We start from the raw sequence: 26,071 nt of genomic DNA, 5'->3' as shown, positions 1-26,071 counted from the left end.
CCCTTCCAGACAGGTTATATTCTTTTTACTATTTATTTACATGTCGAATGTTGTCCCCCTCCACAAGACCCCTCCCCTTTGCCTCTAAGAGGATGCTCCCCCACCCACCCACTCCCACTTCACCCCTCTAGAATCCCTGATGGGGCAATCAGCCTCCACAGGACTAAGTGCATCCCCTCCCACTGAGGCCAGACAAGGCAGTCCTCTGCTACATATGTAGTGGGGGCCACAGGACCAGCCTGTGTATGCTCTTTGGTTGGTGGCTTAGTGTCTGGGAGCTCTGGGGGATCAAATTAGTTGAAACTGCCGTTCCTTATGGCGTTGCAATCCTCTTTAGCTCCTTCAGTCCTTTCCCTAACTCTTCCACGTGGGTCCTGAGGCTCAGTCAAACTGTTGGCTGTAAGTATCTGCATCTGTCTCTGCCAGATTATAATCCAACCCTACCTCCCGAAGTGTTTTCCATCCTCAGCCAGTGCGTATGTTATGATATGTAGTCTTCTGTTTTAGCTGTTTAGTCCTATGTACTCATTTTCACTATAAGCTTGAAACACAACTATGTTGTCACACTGTTCTATACCTGTGAAGGAGCAAACACTGTGCTAATGGTAAACTCACCATAACTTTTTTAAAGCTATAAATATAATGCAACTAAAACCCTGCACAGCTGGTTGAAGTAAACCTCTAGAACATTCAAGGTTTTCTAATAAAACCCTTTGGTCATACTGAATATTTAAAATGGAAGGAAACTGGAGATGCTAATGACTATAAGATATTGAGGAAAATAGGAACTCATACCAAGACAGCTTCAATAAAAGGGCTCAGTAAGATGGCAGCAGTCTCCAAGTTACAAGGTCAGGGTTCAGGAATCAGAGTCCAGGACTCGGGTTTCCAAATCTTTGTTTTGTTTGTTTTTAGGTGGTGGGATTCCAGAGACCCTCTCTGACAGGACTCAGGCCATGCTTTGCTACTATTGTTGATATCCACTCAAGGGAAAAGAAGGTTTTCGTGGTATCACTAAGAGTGCCACGGACTTGGGTGTAGCTTGACAGTGAAGGGCTTACCTGGAATCAGTGAGAGCCCAGGTTTAATCCCCACACTACCAAACAAAACAGAAACAAAGCCCCACTAAAGTTTAATCCCCACAAAACAAAAACACAAACAAACAAAAATAACACTTTAGATACATAAGTTTTGGTTTCAAGGTATTGTGCTACATTTAAGATTTATTTTCTTTCTAACTATTGTGTGTTGCATGTTAGGAGGGCTATGTACAGGTGTGGAGATCAAGTCCCAGGCAACCTGTGAGCCTTCCAGCACAGGCCTGAGACTGGCCTGCAGCCCTCTGTGGGAGCAGGGCCAGCTTTCAATGACTGAGCTAACAGGAAAACTGGACCACACCCCTCGTCACACATCTCAGTCGTTTCAGAGCTACAAAATGGGTACCATAGGCCTAGACTCTGGGGATAAGAACTATGACAGTCAGAGAGATGGGATACTGATGACCTACAGCCTAGGCAGGACCCTCTGAGATCAGAGGACATCAGTAACCTTATGCATGGGGGAGGAGTCCCCAGACAGGGAAGAAGAAAGAGGTGAAAGAGAATGCATGTGCTGAGTTGTTCTGGCTGCCCTGATTCTAAGAGCCATCCTGTATAGTATGACTACAGAAATTTGGAGGAAGTCCTCGTGGTAGATGATTGTCCTTAAGAATGCTTCATTCTTAGGTCAGATAAATTGTTCTGAAAATGGTATACTCCTGATCGGAATGTAATTGGTAAATTATCTTTAAAATGAACCAAATAAAACTGCCTCCTCAAAATAAAAATTACCTAAATATAAGCTAATACTGCTCATCTACCATTATTCACTACTATAGTGCTTTGGACTCTATTGACAAAATTATGTAAAGAACAAATGGAGTTGGGTTTTTAACTCTCAGAATGATCTGTTAACATGAATAGCCAAAATACAAGTATGTTAAAAGTATTTTATCTACTTGGTTGTAGCATTTGATCCTGATTGAACCCAACTGTCCCTCCAAGGTCAACAGATGAGAATGGCCTCAGTTCCATCCTGGGGTCCTGGGCAAGCTCCCCCCCCCCCCCATCCCCTGACATCTCTAGCTTTCTCCTCTGAGAAGGTTAGATTCACATGTGGTGTAAGACTGCTACAGAATTAAAATGACAACAGATACACAGGGGACAGAAGCACCTTCAACAGTCACCTTTATCCCTGGTCCTGAAAAGCAAGACTGGTTCCTTGGCCAGTTCTACAGACAACACAAAGAACAAAAGGCACTGATCACTGAATAAGATCTGTATTTCTCACTTAGGACTTAGGGTTGATGCTTAGATACACGTGGGAGAACATTTACATAGAGAAAACAGACTGGAAGCTGGTATTCAGTGCATTGCATCTATTTATGAGACTTATCACTGTACTTGGTATATGACAATGGCTCAATAAGGCACTGAATACATTTTAAGTAAGATAAAATTATTGAGGAATAAAAAAAGACTCAAAATGCAATAAGTCAGAAGAACGTCTGAAAATCCAAGGCAATGCTTTCTGCTTTCATATGAAGAAAAAAACTCAATAAGGAAGGAACATAAAGAAAGCAGGAGAAAAAAAATCTGTAATTTTTCTTTGAGAGGGTAGTTTTATTTGATTTATTTTAAATGGTCAATGCCAACCAGGGGTATCTGACATCAGAGGTAGCCAAGTAGGGGAGACCTTCATTCTGAAAGGTCGTGACCCAGTATGTATGTGCATGTGTGTACATTAAAACCGTGTGGTGGAAAATGTTAAAAATGTAAAAACTCAGGCAGAAGAAACAATCGGGTGTTTCTAAAATGTCCTAAAAAATGGTTTTAGCCAAGTTTAAACCAGTCTGCTTTTAGTTAAACCAACTGAAGGTTCATTATGATGAATCTTCATTTTCATTCTTTAAAGAAAGCCAACTTTGTCAGGAATGGTGGCACACACATATAATCCCAGTTTTGTAGGGAGATGCAACATGGTCAGGAGTTGAAGCTACACAGCAAGTTCCTACGGAATTCTGAAGGCACTTCACACACACACACACACACACACACACACACACACACACACAATCTGAAAATAATTAGATAAAATTCACCCAGGATCAGTGCAGGAAAAGAAAGCCATATCAGTCAGTATGACTGATGACCATTCAGGAAAGAAAGCTTCAAACTCAGAAAGAAAGAGAAAGCAGAAACGAAATCATAGTGAGTTAGAGGCTGGCTCAGATCTTCAAGTTTCATGTTCAGCTAGAGAGGGTATCTTTCATGAATCTTTTAAAAGTCACCCAATATGCAAATCAGGGAAATTATTTAAAGAGAGGCCTCTTCTGGCACTGACTTCACCAGTAGGTAAACAGGTTACTTAAAAGATTATGCAGCAGCCAGAAGTTCTTAGCTTATCACTAGGATTTACTCTGAAATCTACATTCTCTCCATCACTTTGCAGAATTTTTAGGAACAGAAGATAAAAAGTACATTTTATTTTTACTTCTTTTTATGAAACATTCAATATACACATAAAAGTGGAGAGAAAAATATGTGAAAAACAGCTTTAGGAAATACTATCTTTTTGCCTCATTTTAAAAATAAAATATCACATATAAGTTGAAGCCTGCCAGGCTCCATTTCCTTCTATCCCGCCCCAGAGGCAACATTGTTATGCATTTGGTATTTGTCCTTACGTACATTATTATTCATCAGTCTAGAATAATCACAAAGAACATTGAGCCATTGTTTTATAGGTTTGCGTAAATGTTATTAAACTATCTCATAGTGTAATTCATTTTGCCCAATTTATCCCTCTGAGATTTAAGAAAATCACACAAGTAGAGTTTAGTCTTCTATATAGCACTCCACCCTCCACATGTACCATAAAATATGTATTTATTTGCCTGATTTAAGCTGGCGTGTGTGTGTGTGTGTGTGTGTGTGTGTGTGTGAGAGAGAGAGAGAGAGATCAGGAGAGAACACACATTTGTTTAGCAAGCATTCTACCACTGGGTTATATTTACAGCCTGTTAGTTAAGTTTATACATGGGGTCTCATTCAGTTGTTCAGCACATACTGAACCTGTGGTTCTCCTTCCTCAGTCACTAGACTAAGTGAATTACTGGCAGCACTGGGTCTGTATTCATCTCCTTCATATTATCATATTCTCTCCCTCTCCCCTCCCACCCTCTTTTAGAAGGGAACACAAAATATATTTCCACAGGAAGCAAGCATGTTTACAACAATCTTACTATATAACAAAATATAATATAGACTATTTTAGTTGGATTTTCTATAGCTGTGATAAATACCATGAGCAAAAGCATCTTGGGGAGGAAATGGTTTATTTCATCTAAAAGCTTATGAGTCAGGACAGAAAACCAAGGCAGATACATGAAGGAGAAACTGATGCAGGGCTATGAAGGAGTGTTGCTCACTGGCTTGCTCGGCCTGCTTTCTAATTTACCCCAGGTCCATATTACCCACAATTAGCTGGACTCTTCCAAAACTAACTAACTAACTAACTAACCAACCAACTAACTAACTAACTAACTAACTAACTAACTAACTAACTAACTAACATAACTAAGAAAATATCCTATAAACTTGTTTGCAGGTTAATCTTATAAAGACATTTTCTCAAATAAGATTCTTTCTTCTAAGATATAAGTAGCTTTGTATCAAATTGACAAGAAGCAGCACACAGGCTTAGGAAGAAACATCTCTCTTTTTTATAAGCTATTGGCTATAATACTGAGGTACATGATGAGATACCTCAAACATGATAAAAAACATTTAATTCAGCAACTATATATTAAAACAAAATATAGTATTTGCTTTCCTATATAGTCTGTTCAATATATGTTGAATTCTATTACTATTTCTCCTGTGCATCCTTATTGCAAAACTTGAAAGAGCAACAGATACTTATGTTGTTTCTAGTTCTGTGTGTGTGTGTGTGTGTGTGTGTGTGTGTGTGTGTGTGCAAGAGTACACATGTGGAGTTCAGAGGAAGACTTTTGAGGGTCAGTTCTTCCCTTCACCATATGGCTTACTACTGAAAAATGAAGCTATTATACATACCACATCTGTGTGGTTCCTTATAAACATGGAGTCGTTTTCTGCGTATAAAAGGGTCAGAGACTCCCCTTCAGTTGTTTTAGTTATTTCTATGTTGTTCTGTAACACAGTATACTAACTTCTATAAGAAGTAGCAAATGGTTCCACATATTCAATCAAACACAGCATCTTAAAAAAAAAGTGAGATTCAGGCCAGCAACACATTTCAGTGGGTAAAGGCACTTGCCAACAAGCCTGATGTCCTCAGTTTGATCCCCTGAAGTCATATGGTGAAAGGGAGAACTGACCCTCAAAAGTTTTCCTCTGAACTCCACATGTGTGCTCTTATGCACACACACACACACACACACACACACACACACACACACACACACACACCATACATAAACAAATAAAAATAAAAACTTTTGAGCTCTCTGCTCCTCCCTGTTCTAGAGACAGCCACATCTTCTCCCGCAGTGCCATCCTTGTCCTGAAGGGAGGATGGTGAAAGTTGGTGTGAATAAATTTGGCCATATTGGGAGCCTGGTTACCAAGCTTCCTTCTGCTCTGCATCTGAAAAAGTGGAGATTGCTGCCACCCTTTCACTGACCTCAGCTACTTGGTCTACATGTTCCAGTATGACTCTACCCATGGCAAACTCAATGGCACAGTTAAGGCTGAGAATGGGAAGCTTGTCATCAATGGGACACCTATCACCATCTTCCAGGAGTGAGATCCTGCTGGTGATGCTGGTGCTGAGTATTCCGTGGAATCTACTGGTATCTTCACAACCATGGAGATGGCCGGGGTCCCCTTGAAGGGTGGGGCCAAAAGGATCATCATTTCCATGCCTTCAGCCGATGTCCCCATGTTTGTGATGTGTGTGAACCATGAGAAATATGACAACTCACTCAAGATTGTCAACAATGCATCCTGCACCACCAACTGCTTAGCCCCCCTGGCTAAAGTTATCCATGACAACGTTGGAATCCTGGAAGGGCTCATGACCACAGTTCATGCCATCACTACCACTCAGAAGATCATGGATGTCCTGTCTGGAAAGCTGTGGTATGATGGCCGTGGGGCAGCCCAGAACATCATCCCTGCATCCACTGGTGCTGCCAAGGCTGTGGGCAAAGTCATCCCAGAGCTGAATGGGAAGTTCACTGGCATGGCCTTCTGTGTTCCTGCACACAATGTATCTGTTGTGGATCTGACATGCCACCTGGAGAAGCCTGCCAAGTATAATGACATCAAGAAGGTGGTGAAGCAGGCAGCTGAGGGCCCACTAAAGGGCATTTTGGGCTACACTGAGGACCAGGGTGTCTCCTGCGACTTCAATAGCAACTCCTACTCTTCCACTTTTGATGCTGGGGCTGGCATTGTCTCAATGACAACTCTGTGAAGCTCATTTCCTGGTATGACAATGAATACGGCTACAGCAACAGGGTGGTGGACCTTATGGCCTACATGGCTTCTAAGGAGTAAGAATCCCTGGACCACCCACCCCAGCAAGGACACTGAGAGCAAGAGAGAGGCCCTCAGTTGCTGAGGAGTCCCCATCCCAACTTGGCCCCCAACACTGAGCATCTCCCTCAAAATTTCCATCCCAGACCCCCATAATAACAGAAGGGGCCTAGGGAGCCCTCCCTACTCTCTTAAATACCATCAATAAAGTTTATTGCACACACACACCCCAAAACAACTAAGCTTTTGAAAGAAATAGTAGCATTTGGTTTTAAGTAGATGTATTCCCTATTTTTAACTTTTTCTAATTCTGACATTTGTATATAGATGAATGCATAAATGCTAATAAGCATTAAAAAGATTTACAAAGATAAACACGTCTCCCAGGTAGCATGAACATTCTTGCATCCATACCTCATGGTCTGGGTAAGCTACAACCTTACATGTCTGTATTCATATAGTCTTCCAATCTATAAAACTACTTTTTATAGTAGTCAATGTATCAAAGACTTACTTTATCAAAGAATCGGCAAATACTTAATGGAACAGAATAGAAACCCAATGATTTTCAACAAAGAGCAAAGGCAAGCCAATGAAGAAAGCAGACTTTTCAACAAACAGTTCCCAACTGTGATACATACAAACAAAAACACATGAACCCAAACACAGAAATTTAACACAGAGTTCAGGTTCTAATCAGAAGTTTTATCATATGTCCCTAATTTTGAAGCAGCTATGGTAACGTTAAGTTTTTTAATCTCTTTAAAGCTTCATATACCACAGACAATTCTTTTAGATAGCAAAGCAAAATACCCACGAACAAGTAGATTAGGATTTTAAAAGAGATAGTTATATGAAATAAATATATCATAATAATTTAGACTATTTTAAAATGAGAGAGAGAAATTAGCAAGACACGGGGGAAAAGTGAACACCCTCAACAATTAAAATCATAGTGGTAACATTAGGATGATTATCCTGACAAGGCGTGTGTGTGAGATAGGACATAAAAAAATAAGAAATTATGTGATCTAGCTCATTCCCCACATTTCTGTAAACTAAGAGTTTTGAAATAGAAAATATGAAGTGTAGCAGTAATATAGAAGAATTAAATGTAAGAACTCTAATATTAAGCTAGCAGTATCAAGATACTATGACTATGTATCTAAATACAAGTATTGCTACTGAAGAAATTTAGACAATAACAAACCCAGAAGCAATAAGCTAGTGTCCCTAATATCCTGACTTTGACTCAAAAATATCATTTTACTTTAAAAACAAGTAGTGTCTTGGAGACTTGTCAGCTGAGGACAGCAGATAAGTGTGACCCGCCCTAACACCAGACAGCAGAGAAGCCACCAAGATTGCTGAGATCATAACAAGAGAGAGCAATTTGAATATGCTTTTGCTAGAAAGAAAATGGAGTAGTCTAATCTTCTGAAAGACACAGTTATAACTTATAAACATAAAATAGAATGTTTGAATCTATGAATAATGCTATTTTAAAAATTAAAATCAAACACCTTCATTATTGATCAGTTTATTATCTCAACAAACAGTAAGAAAATATACATTTATTAAATATGGCTAATAGAGGTGTTACTTTACAAAAGAGTCCATATAATAAATGAAAATTAGATTATCTAATTATAATATTTCCGTTTTGTAAATGAATCCACGAACCTTGGAACTGAACATCAATAGCTAACATCAAAAACCAGAAACAAGTAAGAAATCCAATGAAGCTGAAGTGATGTGCCTGCTGCTAAAAGAACAAGTACTCCAGAGATTCCCACCAAAGCTATAAACCTGTAGAAGCATGTGAGATCCGGTCCATGGACACTAGAGTTGCAACAGAAACCTTTTAAGGAAAGAAACAGACTACTGGGAATTTGTAGACTAAGATACACCCTGGGATGCTCTAAATGGATACCATACTCCATCTTCTGGGAATGTCCACACAGGTGGTAAGACCATATAAGTAAGTAAGAAAGTGGTTGAAGCTGATGGAAAGCTATTCCCTTGGGGAACAGAGTTGCAGGTAAAATTGACACCGCACAGGAAGGTTCTTCACATGGCTGCTGATTTCAATGGTGTTTTGCTTGTAAGAGCTCATTAAGTTAATGTACTAATTTTGTGGTTTGCTTTATATGCATTATATTTGGTAATAAATAAAAATTAAGCCAGTATTTAAAAATAAATACATACAAAGCTCACATTTCCTAAATCAGAATATACCTATCTAAGAGCTAACATAGATACACCTCGTTGTCAATGGTGTTCATAAATATTCTGGCTTTTCCATTGAAAATATCTCTAATACTTTTTGGATTCCTTGCCAAACTGTACTGTACCAAAAGTTGGACACATAAATCCTTTTTCATCAGTTACTGCTCTTTACAAAAGAGTCTCGAAACAATGGTTCATTCATACGACACAGTGGATATGGTAGTGCTGCCTGAATCCTAGCACAGTGAAGGCAGAGGCAAGACAACTGGGAGCTCAGGGACAGCCTGGACTACATGAATAGTTTCAACCAAACAGATAACAAATGAGCACAAACAACGAAACATCTTATAAGAAGAAAAGCATGTTTGGGGGGGGGGGTTCTATTTATCTAGATCTAACAAGTCCTAGATTGCATAGCTCTGCGTACCTGTCCATGGATAGTTTGATGAGCAAGGACATGCGGTCTCTCAATAGATAGATGTGAGCACCAATGAAGAAAGAAGTATCAGGTTTACACATCACAAAAGACACAGCAGCTTCATAAATATAAAAGGGAAGAATGAGCTATCGTGATGTTCTTGTCAAAGTGAATGGCAAGACAGAAAGAAGAAAACAATACAAACTTCTCAAAACAAAGTAAAGGGTAAAAAATGTAAATGAAGATGTTCCCATATAACACATGACAATTCATACATAAACTGCAAAAACGTATATATATATGTATAGGCTCATGAATGTGTTTAGCACATACATGTGGTGTGTCCAGGGAGGTGTTAGATCTGCTGCTGAGTGTTACTCCTCAGGACAGCCACCTTGCTCTTTTGAGGCAGGGTCTCTAATAAGGGCCTGGTGTTTGACAATTTAGGTTAGGCTGGCTGCTCAGAGAGCCTTGGGGACCCGGTGTCTCCAGCTTCCCAGTGTGAGGCTCACACTTGGCTTTTTACTTGGCCTTGCAAATCAAATGAAGGTCCTTGGGCTGAACTACAACTGAATTATCTCCTAGCCCATAAAATGGGCTCTTTATGAATGTGTTAATAAAAATATCTTTTTCTACATTACTTATCACATATTTTTTCAAAAGAATCATTTTCTTAGATCCCCTCGCTCTGTGCTTCTAATTAAGATAAACAATATTTGTTTAGAACTTTGTAGTGTGAAATTGGACCAGGCGTTTTCTAATATCCATAAAATAAATTTTGAAATGTTTTCCCTCAGAAGACAGATAATTTGGTCACAGAGAGTTGATTTCTGCTACCTTTGTTTTCTTATTTTTTAGCAGCTTGGTAAGCCAATTTTCTACTTCGACTCTCTGTTACGACTCTCATTTGCTGCCCTATGTGGGCTTTATCCTTTCCATGGTCTGTTATGCAAAAAGGATTCTTCCGTTTTCATTTTCTAAGTTTGCTGTAAAGCAGCGGGTCTCAACGTGGATGTACACAAGATCACCTAGGGAACCCAAACCAGATTACCAAGGCCCCTCCTGACAGGAGTCTGATGGAAGGCTTCTGGTGGCCCAGTCTCAAAAGCTCTGCAGGCAACTGTAATGTATTACCAGGAGATGAACAACTGTTCTAGGATTCTGCCACTGTCAAAATAAGAGCTTATTATCTTTTCTGATGAAGCCTATGGGAAAAATACATTTAGAAAACTATTCAATTATTCTCCATGAAGATTCTTTTCTCTTTTGGGTTATAACATTAGGACTTAAAGGCATATTGTCTTATTATTCTGGTGATTAATTTAAAAAGTCTGTTGCTGCCAATGAAAAACCACTGAAGGAACAGTCCTGACTACTATGACTTTAGCAACTGGTGGCTTTAGTTCATGACATGCTAAAAATGTTTCAGTTAAAGATTAAGTCTTGGTATGAAGGAAAACAATTATTTCCCCCCTTTAAAAACATTTAGCTTTTGCGTAGTAAAATTCACAAGTGTTTCTGGAAAAAAATTTTTTGAACAGATGAATTTTGATAGACAATTTAAAAGACCAAATCCTAAAACAAAAGCCCTTGCCAGGAAAATAAATTGCACATAATGAACTATCAGAAGCGACAGAAAGTATATTAAGCAATAAGTCATTCAAAATCATGTGTGGACTTAGGACATGTCTCAGTGGTAGAATGTTTGCACCCAGCATGAAAGAGGCTCAAGACTAGATTATTCCCAGTAACACCAAAAGGGATATTCACATATCATATACAAATTTATAAAAACCAACACAGATGCTTCTATAAGGTGGGTACTTTAATCTTACCATCTGTAAATAGAATCAATTACTCCCTATGGCTCCCACAATATCTTACACACAGTCACCTGTAGCAAACTGACACCCCCTGTACTTATTTCCACATTTGTCTCTCCTTGGTCTAAACCGAGGTCCTTGAGGCAAGATAGTGCCTTGTAATCATCACCTGGGATGAAACACAGTGCTTATGCCAGATCATGCTTAGAGCTGCTGCCTGCTTCTGGCAGAAAAAACACAGACACTGGAGATGGGAAAACCAAATCAGTGAGTAAATTCATCTGGCCAGAGCAGACATCTACAGGAGGAAACAACGGTGGAAAGGCTGGTCAAGACAAGTTTGGATCAAGGTGAGTTTGGGTTCAACATATGCTAAAGAACTGAGTAAAAATGGCCAAAATAGATCTGCGCTTTAGTGCCCATCCCTGTGCACATCGAGCCACAGCAGCCTGGGGTGAACTTAATTTGGTTCAAATTTGCTAACTTAAAAATAAGAAAACTAAAGCCAGTTAGACTGAGTGACCTAACCAAAGCCAGAACACAGAACTGGGAAAGCTTCCTGCAGAAGAACTGGGAGAGGTCAGTTCTTAACATACATTTCATGTGTATGCATGTACTAGCACCCTTCAATATCAAAAGACAGCCTAAAGCTGGATATGGTAACACACGCCTTCAAACTCAACACTCAAGAAGCCGAGGCAAAAGGATCAGGAGCTTGTTGCTGTCTTCTTACTATCTGTAGGCTACATTTAAAACCAACCAACCAAACAGACAGACAAAACAACCTGTCTCCAAAATAAATGAAACTCAAAGACTGAAAGTTTATATGAGTGGGAAAAAGAGAAAGCACAGACCCACTCATTTTGTCCTAGAACATTGATGTTGAGAAATACTTCTTAAAGTCTGAAAGTTATAGAGGAAAATATTAGAATAGAATTGTTTTACTCAGCTAAAACTACATATTTTAAAGGGAGAGAACTCTTCTTTAATTATAAAAACCCCAGAAGTTTGTGTCTATATAGGTACAAATAAAACCACACACAGGTTCATCTGTGTGATATTTAAAAGACCACAGCACTGTGAGGGACAGACGAGGCTGTGCTGTAGCCAGCCTTCCTTGCAGATTCTTGCCTCCTGATAGTACGGCTTCACAGGGGTGTTCACACAATAGGCATGTGACTCATGGTTGTCAAGGGTGAACGTTAACATAGCTTTTCCAGGCATGAAATCCTCAACAAACAGTGTCAGTAGAAGTTTGTTGTCTGTACGTGTTGCTGTAATGTTCAGACTTTTTCATCAATTTAACTCTATGTTACAAAACAGAATGTAAGTTGAGTAAAGGTGGCGCCAGGGCCAGAGCTTGAACCTGCAAGCCTGTGCTCTCAGTCACTGCATCACCTCAGCCCTAGCTCTGTCTGCTTCTGCTCTAGCTATCGGACATTTAGAATCTTGTTTTATATTCAATTTCCTTTTTGAATATTTTAAGACATAAATTATAGGTTTAAATGAATTCACATATATTTCAGAATAGATAAACCAGTAATACTATTTTATTTTCCCTTTATAAATGTATACATTTGTTTTACATGTACCTCCAGTCCTCCTTGAATGAAACCCAGCAGCAGCACATTGGCTCTGTCCTTCTCAGAAGAAATTGGAGTCCAAGGCCAAGCATCATCGCTGAGCAGTGGCCACCAGCAAATAATTAGATCCTGAGTGGAGTTGATAGCTAAGTGACGATCTATTGTCCGGTTGGCTGGGCCAGGTATGTCATAATAGGAAATCTAATGGTAAACAGACAAACAAAACATATGAAAATGTTTCTTTAAAAGGATGCAAAATCATCTATTTCAAATAAAAATCAAAGCATCTGTAAATGTCACACACTCAGGTAAATATGCATCTTCAATGTGTGCTTACGAAGGTGTCAAAATTTACCAAATTCTTTTGACACATATATAAAAAAGACATATGTTCAAATTCTCCCAATTTTCAGCAGAGGAAAAGAAAAGAGAAATGTGAGTTAGAGAGGAACTAGATGTAGCAATTCCAATCAATACCAAAATGTACAGTCATGGTTGCTTGACAGCATCGACTTACAAACAGGGTTTAGGATCAGCTGTATTAATGACACACGATCAGTACTACTGACCAAAACTGTCTGACGACTGTTTAAGACATAAGACATAACAATGACTGGCAACAATAAAAGGAAAAGCAACTTGAGGCAAATATCTCTTAAAAGAATATGAGACGTATATACACATATTCTGCATAAAAGGGATAAGCCATGGCGTTGTGCATGAAAGTTTATGCAGCTTCTGAGAATTACACTTCTCTTTCTTAGGAAGGATTTGTCGAATTTATTATTCAAACTATGTTATTTTGGAACATGGTTATTTGAAAACATAAGCACGGCACCATCTGGGTGACACATGCCAAGGAAATATAGATTGCACCGTATTTCTGCTTAAGGAATTAATGGAAGGTTGATAGCTTGGAAGGGAAAAAAAAAACTATCTTGCCATTGCTGGTCAGCAATAATCGAACCACTTTCTGGGGATTAAGCGCATGGCTAAGCCTACTGGACCAGACACTAGCAAAGGGCAGGGGGTCTTCTTATCAGAAAAATGCTTCTGGAGCCAGTCTCACTACATGACAGATTGCTTTCATATTCCTGTCTGCAAGGCAACAAAGGACGGTAGTAATGCGATAATGCCAGAGTGCAATGGGTGTTAAGAACCCGCTGCATTTATGTATTGTATTTAGTAAATAATCAGGCTCATCCAAATTGTGATCTCACCACTCAACCAAGGCCATTAAAATCAAGGTTAATGCTTTAATAATCCTCTGCTGTTTTTTTTTCCCAACATGGTCAAAAGAAACTCTTTTCTATTTGCATGGCCATAATATTGTTGACCTCTTCATCCTCTGAATGCACATCAAAAAGAACTAAAATCAAAGTAATTACCAGTGTTGTTCTCCCATAGTAAACATTTAACTCCTTGCGCTGTCTCTCAACTGTTAAACTGAATTAGATTTTTAAAATGTGGACAGAAAAGCTTGTTAAAGGTCAACACTTTCAGGATATTTACCCTGAAATTCTTCTTGTCAAAATTATCTCAATGTGAAATAATTAAATTATGGTAGAGCTGGAAAGAAAAATCAGAATTATAAAAACTCAATACACGTCCTTGCTTTAAAATCCAAACAGGCAATGATAAAACACAGATGCACTGTATGCTTTTAAGCTTAAAAACTTATAGTTAGGTTTTCGATGTGATTATTGTTATTTTTTTCTTTTCTTTGAGAGAAAAACTTAATTGTTAAATACTTAAAGAGAAGTGCACATTATATTTGGTGTCCAGCTTGCCACGAAGGCATGTTACAAATTTCTAGATGAAAAAGCCAAATTAAAAATGAGTGATTGGCATATTTAGTTTTTGTACAATACAGAGCAGTTGCTATTCAGTGTTCACTAATTATTATGTTTCAAACACTGAGGCAAGAAATGAAATTCATGGTGTTTCCTTGAGGAAACATGGTCATATACTGTGTAGTAATGACGCACAGTGCCAATAACTAGCCAAGTCCAAAGGCAGAAAGAAAGTATTCATTCCTCTGTTTGAGCAGCTTAGGTCCAAAGACTAGGCCTGTTCCTCATACTTTTTAAGACAAGCTAACACCCTTGCTGTTTTCCTTGGCTCACATTGCCACCACTCCACAGTCAGGAAGACACCACCTCTAACAAAGGAACTATCCTATAGAGTTTTAAATAAAAAGGTAAATAACATTTAAATGGTTCCAGCTAGCGAATAGTGATACATTTTAAAGATCAATATTAGGGGGAAAAAAACAACATTTAAAAATCAACCTAACTACTTGGGGGAAAAACCTATAAGAATGTTAAAGGGATCTTTAATTTTTTTTAGTAAATATACACATGAATATCATAAACTGCCACCTAAAAAGAATTATTATCATGCAAATTTTATAGAAACTCTACAAATCTGGCATATAAGCGAGATTGTATTTTATTATCATAGTGAAAAACTTATTACAGATAACGTTTTTCATGGTAAACTCTTATGAGAATACATATTTCTATCAAACAAATTAAATCTTTCCTATGCCACAATCAGCCCAATCATAATAAGCAGCAATTCCAACATACAAAAAGTTAGGTACAAAAATCAGCATCCAAGCACACACGCCAATTACAAGGCACAGGGCTTGCTTTGCCTTTGCTGTAGACACCTGAGGATGGCATCTATGTGCACAGCTTCTAAGAAAGCTGTATATCAGCTCCATTCCCACTGAACAGTGAACTGTCTCAAATCCACGTCACAGAGGCTGGATCAATCTTGCAAACACAGGTCAGTGCTGAAAAGATGCCTTGAACTGAAACAGCCTGGAAAATACATTAGATGCTCACCCTTGCAGAAAGGGGGCCCTGCCACCAGTCAGAATGTTATGTGGGAAATTTAAGCATATCATTTAAAATAAAATCCCTGCCTTAGCAGATCTGAAGTCCATGGTGCAGAGAACAAACGACCTGGCGTTAGCAGAGGGAAAAACTGACACACCTCACAGAAATGTCCTTTTGTGTTTTCTTCGGTCATAGCTGGGGGTGGGATGCGAGGGTTTACCATTCTTATCATATTTCTATTAATCTTTGAATGACCCTTCTTTCGTTTCTCATCGTGGAATCCAGAACAGCTATAGAGAAACTTGGGGAAGGAGAAGTGCAGTATATAGGAACATTAGGAAACAAGCCAACTCTGATCGGAGCTTAAGTATGCCATTGTTAGGCCTTCACCACAGGTGAGGTATAACAGCACACTCAGGCTTCCCCAAACACACACACTCTCAAGAATAAAAACAGTGACATGAACTTCTGCAGTCTCAGGAGTACCTATACATAATAAGTAGAAATATGACTATATACATTGAAATTTCTACCTTATAATCCAAGGCTGAGAGTTTTTCCAACTTCTTGTTTACATCAAGAGAATCCATCTTCTTTGTAAACTGAATAAAACACAGTTTGTTTTGTGCCAGAAATGATAAGATAATGAAACTGTCCGTGAGGAGAGCTAAAACAATGATTTAATGACTCCAAGTTAGCACAAGGTTATAACAAGTTAATACACTTACTCTGAATTATTATTAAAAGATGCTGTCAGAAAATAAATATTAATCGAAGTTACTAACATCTCCCAAGTATATCTGAATGACATTAAAGATACTGGAAATAACATAACCATCAACACAACAATGTAGGCTTGGTATTTCCCCTTTTTTTTAGTGACTATTTCCATATAAACTAATGCCTGAGGACACCACCAAAGGAAATATTTGGGAACCAGAGCTCAAAACACATAAGAGAGGCTGGGCATTGTGGCACATATTTAATCCCAGCAAGTAGAAGGCAGAGGCAGGCAAAGTTTGAGACTAGCTAGGGATACATAATATGAATCTGTCTCAATAAAAAGAGCATAAAAAGATACTTTTGTGTTTATGTATTGCTCCTATATTCATTTGGGAATAAACTGGATTGATAGTAATCAGTGTTCTATATCAAATTAAATTTTTATTTAAAAATTTTTCATCCCTCTTTTGAAGACTTACAAACTAAATGAAATAAAACACACTATACCCAATGTGCATATTATATAAATTAAAATTTAATAATGAATATCAACAAAAAAAATTTCTGCAGTCTTTTACTAAAGAATTTATGTAGGTAGATAATATCATGGGTTATATAAGAGCCATTGTTATGTGAATTGTTTCTGGGAGAAAATGGAAAAGAAAATTACTGAACATCTTGTGCACTGTTTTTCACTCTGCCTCTGGATGCACATATAGTGCCCAACAGTGGAGGAGCTGGGGACCACCAAGAACCCCATCACTACCATGTCCCATTAGAGTGCTTTCTGGGTACGTGAAGATAGACAACTCAGACAGAAGGGTGTTGAGTGCTCTCCGTTCAATCTAACAGAACAACATCAACATGAGAAACCATCATAGCCACCACTATGTGCAAAGTCAATGACGGGTTCAGTGATGAGCTATGAAACCAGAACTCACTCACAGACTTCTCTTGGCACCACACTCCTATGAGTGAAGGAAATACCATGCCCACAGTCTCCCCCCCCCCCCACCTGTTACTATCAGTGCTGTTGCTAAGGATAGCCATCCTGCAGACTTCTTCCATGAGGCTGTGTGATTACGCTAGACCAGACTCAGAAGTAAGTAGTGGTGTAGAGCGGGAAGAGGGGTTTCCATTCTCACCTCTGTCCTTTCTGCAACACCACAGCTTCCTTTCTTACTCACGCTAAGACAGTTTTTAATCTTTCATGATAATATAGCCTATTTTGAGACTAGTTTTGCCCCCAGAAAAGAAACAGAATCTTAAAATCAATAGTCAGCATAGTATAGCAGAAAAGAAGGAGGTCAGAACTTGTGTTCAGATCTCGGCTCCGTCACTAACTGCACAAGCCTGGCCACTACCCTGAGTGGCTAAGTATTGCTTTCCTTACCTACTAGAATGAAAATGATGATATCTTATACAGTCCCTTTCTTGAGTTAAATAGAATGGCACCCAGCACGCAACCTTTATGGCTCAAAAAATATCAGTAAACTTCCTACTCAATAAATGGTTTGAGAATCTTATTAATGTGCTTTATACCAGCCATGCATGGTGTTGTCACCTAACAGATCCGGACTTCCCTAGTGTACGTGGCACTGACTTCTCAGAGTATTCCACGGCTGCCTGCCTCAGCATACTTTGTTCTACTTAAACATAATTCATTTGGGAAAATGTTAATTGTCAAGAACAGAGAAATCATTTTTAATGAATGAAAAAATTTTATGGTAGAATTATGTCCCAAAATGTAAAGGAAAGATCAGAAAGTGCTTAGATTCTGAGCCTAACACTTAACGAGAAGTAAAGTGCACAGACATCAAATAGTAAGTAGTTGAAGCCTGTGTCGGTCCCAGGGGTGGTAAGTCTGCTATTACAAGCAATTACTTGTTGTGTTTGCAAGTCCCCAGTGGTAATAATTAGTCTACCTGTTGACAAAGTATTTCTCCTACCCCACTGTTAATGTGGGCAATTGATTTGCACACGGGTATAATTACCATCACTGATGGTGTCTGAGATGAGCTTCCCCACCAGGCTTCTGTCAATCACCACTTTCCCCAGCTGAGGCCCAGAAAGGCTTAGGGACACCAGCACACCTGAACCAAAGAGGAGCTGAAACCAGGTAAGGGGAGAAGAAAAAAAGATATGCTGAAAATTAGGGTCATTAAAAAATTTCTTACCAACCATACAACTCACATGGATCTTTTCACATGCACTCAAACCATGACATTACTATTTTTCTTCCCTAAAATCAGTCACCAGCTTTCTGAGTATGAAACAGGCAAAGTAACATTTCAACGCACTCAGAACACCAATGAAAATTGTCCACAGAAAGTTAATGTGGTTCACACCCATCAGGTGGCTAATCATCTAAATGTTTAAAAAGCGTTCAAGAAGAAAGAACTGCTTCATTTTGTACTCAAACACTGGAAAGGTTATTGTTTATATCAGGAACTTACAGGCTATTTCTTAAGGTTTGGATAGTCATTGCTGCTCACTGAATACATGAAGAAGCCACGATTACAATATAAACAGCTAATTTGAACATCAAACCTTATTCACTTTCCCAGGTAAAGATTTTATAACCCAAAACATTAAAATACTATAAAGCAAGTCACTTAGGAAAATGTTAAGAAATTTAAAACCACATGTAATGCACACCATTGATAATTTCACAAGGAAAAACAAAAATAGTAGAAAAATGGTGGCCTTTCAGTGTCCAGCAGCTGTTCACAAAAGACGGCTGGATAGAACCGTTAGAATTTTACAACACTCCTTTCCATTTGTAGCAGCTTAATTCATTCATCTCCAAATGTTTAAAACTTCTGAAAGGACTCTGCATATGTGTGTGCTTGTTATCTATGAGATTTTGAAATATCAACATTGGAAGAAATTGTTTCACCTTCAAGGCAGCAGACTCAAAGCTGATGAATCATGGAATAGCATATGGCATAAGAAGAAAAAAACCCAATTGTTAGTAAACTAATCAGGAGCATGCCAGCCAAACTCAGAGACAACTAAGACTTAAACACCACGGGGAATCCCCCGCCCACCTAGGCATCATGTCCCAGCTAGTGACTATGACTCTGTTAAGACGAATTGAGACATGTGTGAGAGATGAGCAACACAAGGCACCCAGGGAGGATAAAGGTCATAGTTGCCCTGCTGTTAGAACCACTGTCCAGGCAGCAGAGACCTCTCGTGTATCTACTTACAGACTGCTCTATCTCATGCCCTCAACTCTGTAGAGGCGCAGTGGGGGATGGGAAGGTTAACCATCTTTACGAGTTTTTGGAAATAAAGGAAGGAACAGTTGTTCCAAGAGTTGCAAAATACTTCGGAAAATAACTACTCTCTATTGAATTAAGTTAGCCTTGCTACATATACTAATAGCAAATGATTCACTATTCTTATGGGACTTTTATAACATTCGGTCTTCAATCCCCCAAATTCTCCCTTCTCAGACATTCAGAAAGACATTAGGCTCAACCTTCCTATCTGGTTCTTTTCTTTCAAGTTTGCTTAACATGTCACTAAAACCTGTCCTTTTCTACTTATTTTTCTTAACAAAAATGAGTAATACTCTCTTATGTATGCCTTCCCTTAACTTGTCAGTGATGGCTGGTTTCTTATGATATTAGTCTGACCACATTTTTCTTTGCACCCTTGGTATTAGGCACATAGGAGGTATTCAAGACATATGTGGAGAAAGAATCATAACTAACTCAATGACATATTAGAGGAAAAGTCAACGTAAGCTTCCATTTCCGAGTGATGTGGATGTTCCTTTGCAGCAATCTGTCAGTTGTGAACTTTGGCTGGGGAGGAAACTCAGTTGGTAGTGTACTTGCCTAGCATACAGGAAGATCTGAGTACTTGAAGTTTTTTTTAATTGATTAGTTTTGGTATGCATATTTGTATTCGTGTGCTAGTTGTGTGCATGTGGCACAGCACACATGTGGAGATCAGAGAGTAACTTGTAAGACTGAGTTCTGTGCTCCCTCACCATGTGTGTCACAGACACCAAAGCCAGGTTGCAGATTTTAGGAGATACCTCACTAGCTAAGCCATCTCACACCCCAAGTCCTGAGTTCTGTATCCAACACTGAATAAACCTGGGCATGGTGGCATGCGCTTGCAGTTGCAGCCTGCGGGAGGTAGAAACAAGAGAATCAGAAGTTCAAGAACATCCTTGGCTATGCAGTTGGTTGAAGGCCAGCTTGGACTACCTGCTACCTGACCATGACTCTTAAAAACTAAAAGGAAACAAAATGCATGCACCATATTGCTGAACACTGCAGTGACCAGAGGCTTACTACTTCTGCTAGCTACCTTACCCGGGACAGCTCCAACTGATGGAAAAAAACATGGGGAAGGGCATTCTCTTCTAAACAAAAGCTAAATGTTGATTATATGACATGCATGCAAATAAATTTAAGAGCTCAAAAATGAATTAAATATAATCCTTAAAGGTCATTATACAGGCTAATAGAGAGAAGAAACATGAGTAAGTGTAATGAAGTAGTGTTAGCAAATCCATTACCCTGTGGGCAACTGACTAAAGGGTGAATCTAGAATTTGATTAAAACCTCAGTTTTTCTTCAGTTGCTCCTCTGCATAAATCCAAAGACAAAGCACAATGGGTAGGGCTGTGTGTGCAACACCAAGTCACTTAACATCTCTGCACCTTCGTTCATCTCCTAATCTTCACAGGGTTAGTGTTAAGAAACTCCGCCAACAGAATTGGTTATAATGGTGGGCAGTGATGACTGTACCCACCGCTATCCCGTCATTCCTGTGAGGAGTTCTCACCGCACTGCTTGCCATCTCTGAAGCCATTTTTTGTCTTCAATAAAAATCCAGCCTCAAAATTAGATTTGAAATCTTGGACTCTAGGTGATTAAGCTGTAACTGTAATTTACTAATGTTGTGTGTATACCATGTGTGTGTGTGTGTGTTCATATCCCATGGAGCAAATCCCATAGCACAGGCATGGACATCAGAGGACAACTCTTTTTTTTTAATTGAACAACTTTATTTTAAAAAACAAAAAACAAAGATAAATGTACAAATTTTAAGCATATTTGCATAAAAGTATACAGATACATTTTTGTCAGTGCTTGGCTTTTTTTTTAAAGGTTTGATAGTGTGCATTAAGAACTTACTAGTTATAATGAGCATAAAGTACATGTAAAACAGGGTGTAACCCGGAATTAGTGAAAGTTTTCTTGGTGTATAAGGATTAAGCATAATGGTTTTTTTCTTTTCTTTTCTTTTCTTTTTCTCCTCTTGAACTTCACACAGTCTGTGAGTTGTTTCTGGAGTGTTCAGAGCTTTCTGGGGTTAGTATCCAATTATCAGTGACTGCATATTATGTCTATTCTTTTGTGATTGGGTTATCTCACTCAGGATGATATTCTCTAGATGCATCCATTTCCTTAAGAATTTCATAAAGTCATTGTTTCTGATAGCTGAGTACGCCATTGTGTAAAGGTACCACAATTTTTGTATCCATCCACCTACTGAAGGACATCTGGGTTCTTTCCAGCTTCTGGCTATTATAAATAGGGCTGCAATGAACATTGTGGTGCATGTGGCTTTGTTGTATGTTGGAGCGTCTCTGGGGTATATGCCCAGAAGTGGAATAACTGGGTCTTCAGGTAGTACTATGGAAAATTTTCTGAGGAATCGACAGACTGATTTCCAGAGTGGTTGTACCAGTTTACAACCCCACCAACAGTGGAGAAGTGTTCCTCTTTCTCGACATCCTCGCCAGCATCTGCTGTCAAATGAGTTTTTGATCTTGGCCAATCTGTCTGGTGTGAGGTGGAATCTCAGGGTTGTTTTGATTTGTATTTCCCTGATGGCTAATGATGTTTAGCACCTCCTTAGATGCTTCTCAGCCATTCGATATTCCTCAATTGAGAACTTTTTGTTTAGCTCTGTACCCCATTTCAGAGGACAACTCTTGAGAGAGGCTCCTCTTATTCTTCCCTGGGCTCCAAGAATCAAGCAGAAGCCAAGTTGCAAAACAAGAGCTCTGACTTGCTAAGGCATCATCAGCACCCAGTGCTCTCACCAGAAAGGGACAGGCTTTTGTCATTCTTCCATTTCCAATGGTTTCAGAAGGGCATTTACCTTCCAGCTAACTACAGCTTCCTTCAGAACCGGAACTAAATTTGTCCAACTTTCTCATTTCTTTCTCTGTATTTTCTGTTATCACCATTGTTATCATGAAAGAGTCCTCCTCTCCTGAGAGAAGCTACACTACTTCTTTTTTGAATATATCTTTTTTGAGTATATTGAGTGTATCTAGTTTTAAGTTAAGGTCCTTGATCAACTTGGACTTGAGCTTTGTGCAAGGTGACAAATATGAGTCTATTTTATTTTCCTACATACAGACCTCCAGTTAGATCATTTATTGAAGATACTTTCTTTTTTCCATTGTATATTATTGGCTTCTTTGTCAAAGATCAAGAGTGCTTAAGAAAATATCATCCTCAGTGAGGTAACTCAGACCCTAAAGGACATACATGGTATGTACTCACTAATAAGTGGATATTATCCCTTCCCCAAGTACAGAAGACCCAAGATACAGACCATAGAACTCAAAAAGGTCAACAAGCTGAAGGACCCAAGTAAGGATGCCTCAGTCTCACTTGGGAGGGAGAAGAAAGCAACCATAAGGGGGTAGGGAAAAGGAACTGGAGTCAAGAGAGGGGGGAATAGTATTGAGTGGGGGTCAAAGGACTGAGGCCCTGAAGGCCAGCAGAAAGGATGGAAACAGGCAACCATGGGAGGGAGGAGGTTGGGGATACCCTCTAGAATGTACCAGAGACCTGGGAGGTTAGAGACTCTTAGGATTCAAAGGAAGAAACCCTACATAAAATGCCCTACAGTGGGGAGAAGAAACTTGTAGAGCCCACCTCCAGCAGAAATATAGAGCATCAAGTGAGGGATGAGGTTTCTAGCCCACAGTCAAAGTCTGACCCATAATTGTTCTGTCTGAAAGAAATGCAGGGATGGAAATGGAGAGGAGCCTGAGGAAAAGAAGGTCCAAGGACAGGCCCAAAGTGAGATTCAGCTTAAGGAGAGGCCCCAAGGCCTGACACTATTGTTGAGGCTAAGGAGTGCTCACAAAAAGGGACCTATCATAACTGCCCTCCAAAACACCCAACAAGCAGCTGAAAGAATAAGATGCAGATGTTTGTACCCAACCAATAAATAGAAGCTGCTTACCCTTTGGTTAAATTAGGGAAAAGCTAGAAGAAGCTGAGGAGGAGGGCGACCTTATAGAAGGACCAATAGTCTCAACCTGAACCTCCAAGATCTCTCAGACACTGGATCAACCAAGCAGCATAAACCAGCTGATATGAGGCCCCCAACACATATACAGCAGAGGTCTGGGTTCAGTCAGAGAAGACGCACCTAACACTCAAAAGACTGGAGGCCCCAGGAAGTTTAGAGGTCTGGTGGGATGGGTGGGGTGGGGACATCATAATGGATTCAGGGGCACGGGGAGGAGGTATGGGGTGTGGAATAGTCAGAGGGTGGACTGGGAAGGAAATAAAATCTGGAAAGTAAAAAATAATTAATTAATTAATTAATTAAAAATAAATTAATAAAACTTTGTTCACAGAAGAACAAAAAAAGAAACTCAGAAAGGATTCTAAAGTTGTTCAGGCTATTCTTCAAATTAGTTTCATTTAACCTGGGCATCTAGACTGAATATTTAACTGAAATTAAAATAGCACTTAAGGAGGGAATAGTATATCTGATGGTAGCATTAATCAAAACAAAATAAAAATAATAAAACAGTGAATTTAATTTATTCGACAGGTCAAACCCCATATGAGTGCCTCCTGTATGCAAATGTGTATATATATATATATACACACAGAGGCATGCAGATGAAGGCAGGACAGTAGGCGACGTAGCATAAATTGATGAGATATAGATAGAATATATGTCCTACTGTAGAAGAAAATGGAGGCTTTAGTTGGGATAGATAACTGACTAAAAGGGTGGGTCACATGGCTGGGGAAATGGCTGAGGTAAATGTTCTAGATATTTGAGCATGAAGGTCTGAGTCAGATTCCCAGCACCCAAATGGAAATCAGGCGTGTCAGCGCACCTGGAGTCAGGTATTAAGTAAATGGTTCAAGTATCTTGTGTGGGCTACCTTATACGATCAACCCCAAACAGTTCCGCTAATTCAGTATTTTCACTGGGTAAGTATGTGGTTTCTATCACATCTGAGTAAGTATGAAAATAGAAGGTGGGTAGGATCAATATAAAAAAAAAAAAAAACCAACAATTCTTAAAGGGTCTTCCATGATAGTCAGGCATCCAAAACAGACCCTATGAGCATAAGAGCCCTGCAGAGACAACTGTGTGGACTACCACAACCCACAGGGCAACACTCAGTGTAAACTCTAGGGAAAAGATCATCATATAGTACCTAACGCAGCCCACTTAGAGAATGACAATTTTTGCATCAACGAAGCCTACAATGAACACTATGGTTACTGATGATTTATCAGACACCCTGTGGAAAGTGTTTTCTGAAATCCATTCTTTTATTCAGCAAACATTAAATAGAGAGGGAAGCCATGTCTGACTAACCCACTGCAGTACAATGGCAACAGTAGATTGCCTAAGACAGAGGTTCTCAGTCTCCTAATGCTGCAACCCCAACCATAAAATTACTCCATTGCTACTTCAGAACCATAATTTTGTTACTGTCAGGAATTTTAATGAAAATATCGGATATGCAGGGTATCTGATATTTGGCCCCCAAAGGAGTCATGATGCCCAGATTGAGAACTGCTGGGTTAAGGGAACAGAAGAGTTGAGCCATACAGAATTACTTCAGGACAAACAATAGAAAGTAAGTCTTGTTCTGCATAAAGAGGTGTCACAAAGTTTCCTGTGAATATTGCTCAACATATGGAACAAATTCATGTCTAGAGATGACATGAATTTTATTTTGCCTACTTAAATTTAAGAAATATCACCTTATCTAGTCTTACTATAAAACAAAAGATAGTACACTTTAACCCTATGTTAAAGGGTATTTACAAGGAAAAAAAAAATTGGTCATTCCTAGGACATATTTCAACACTAGTCAAGTTCTTAAAAAGAATAAAATAAGGTAGTTTTTATATTGCTTGTTGTTTTAAAAACCTAAAGGGGTAAAATCCATGATTGAAAAGGAATAGTAGGACATACAGATAATACAGCACTTCGGCATAGTATTTTATCATTTATAGAACCTTTATACGTATTACGAAGATTAATAAATGCTAGTGTATTTCCTGCTCCGAACAAGCATGAAACTTAAGAAAAATACAATATGGTTAATCCACTAATTCCCAGCCACATAAGTAAATCCACTAACTAAAGATCTTATAATTAGTGGGAAAGCAGATACGAGACAGCACCATGGCCAACAGTTCTACGAACCCTCTACTACCAGAGAAGCACACTCAGCACCACCTTCAATCCCTACTGTTCAGTTAGCCTCTGTGCCATACCTCATGTGGTCTGGTTTTCTTTGCTCTCTATCAATGGTTTTCAACTAGGAGTGATTTGGGCCATGAACCAGCAATGTCAGGTGATCACCTGTCTTATTTAGAGTTACTATTGTGATAAAACATCACAACTAAAGGAATTTGGAGAAGAAAGGGTTTATCCAGCTTATGATTTCACATCATAATTCAAATCAAATGAAGTCAGGACAGGTACTCAAGTAAGGAAGTGGCCTGGAGGCAAGGGCTGATGTAGAGGTCATGCAGAAGTGGTGCTTACTGGCTTGCTCCTCATGGCTTGCTCAGCCTGCTTTCTTGTAGAACCAGGACCACCAGCCCAGGGATGGCACCACCCACAATGG

The 26,071-nt window shown here is 39.1% G+C and overlaps 1 protein-coding gene across 1 annotated transcript in view; it reads right to left on the bottom strand.

The window, feature by feature from the left end:
* The window catches only part of WDPCP (WD repeat containing planar cell polarity effector), a 332,845-nt gene that overhangs the window by 186,546 nt on the left and 120,228 nt on the right, over window positions 1-26,071 (bottom strand). Inside the window, exons 7-9 of the mRNA XM_080936498.1 lie at window positions 18,177-18,291; window positions 15,993-16,126; window positions 12,623-12,814 (exon numbers count right to left, since the gene is read on the bottom strand). Of these exons, the coding sequence (XP_080792624.1) occupies window positions 12,623-12,814; window positions 15,993-16,126; window positions 18,177-18,291 (441 nt within the window). The remainder of the gene's footprint in view (window positions 1-12,622; window positions 12,815-15,992; window positions 16,127-18,176; window positions 18,292-26,071) is intronic.

Source organism: Micromys minutus (assembly GCF_963924665.1).
Source record: "Micromys minutus genome assembly, chromosome: 1".
In the NCBI taxonomy this organism is placed as follows: Eukaryota; Metazoa; Chordata; class Mammalia; order Rodentia; family Muridae; genus Micromys; species Micromys minutus.
This window is presented reverse-complemented; position numbering and strand designations above follow the sequence as displayed.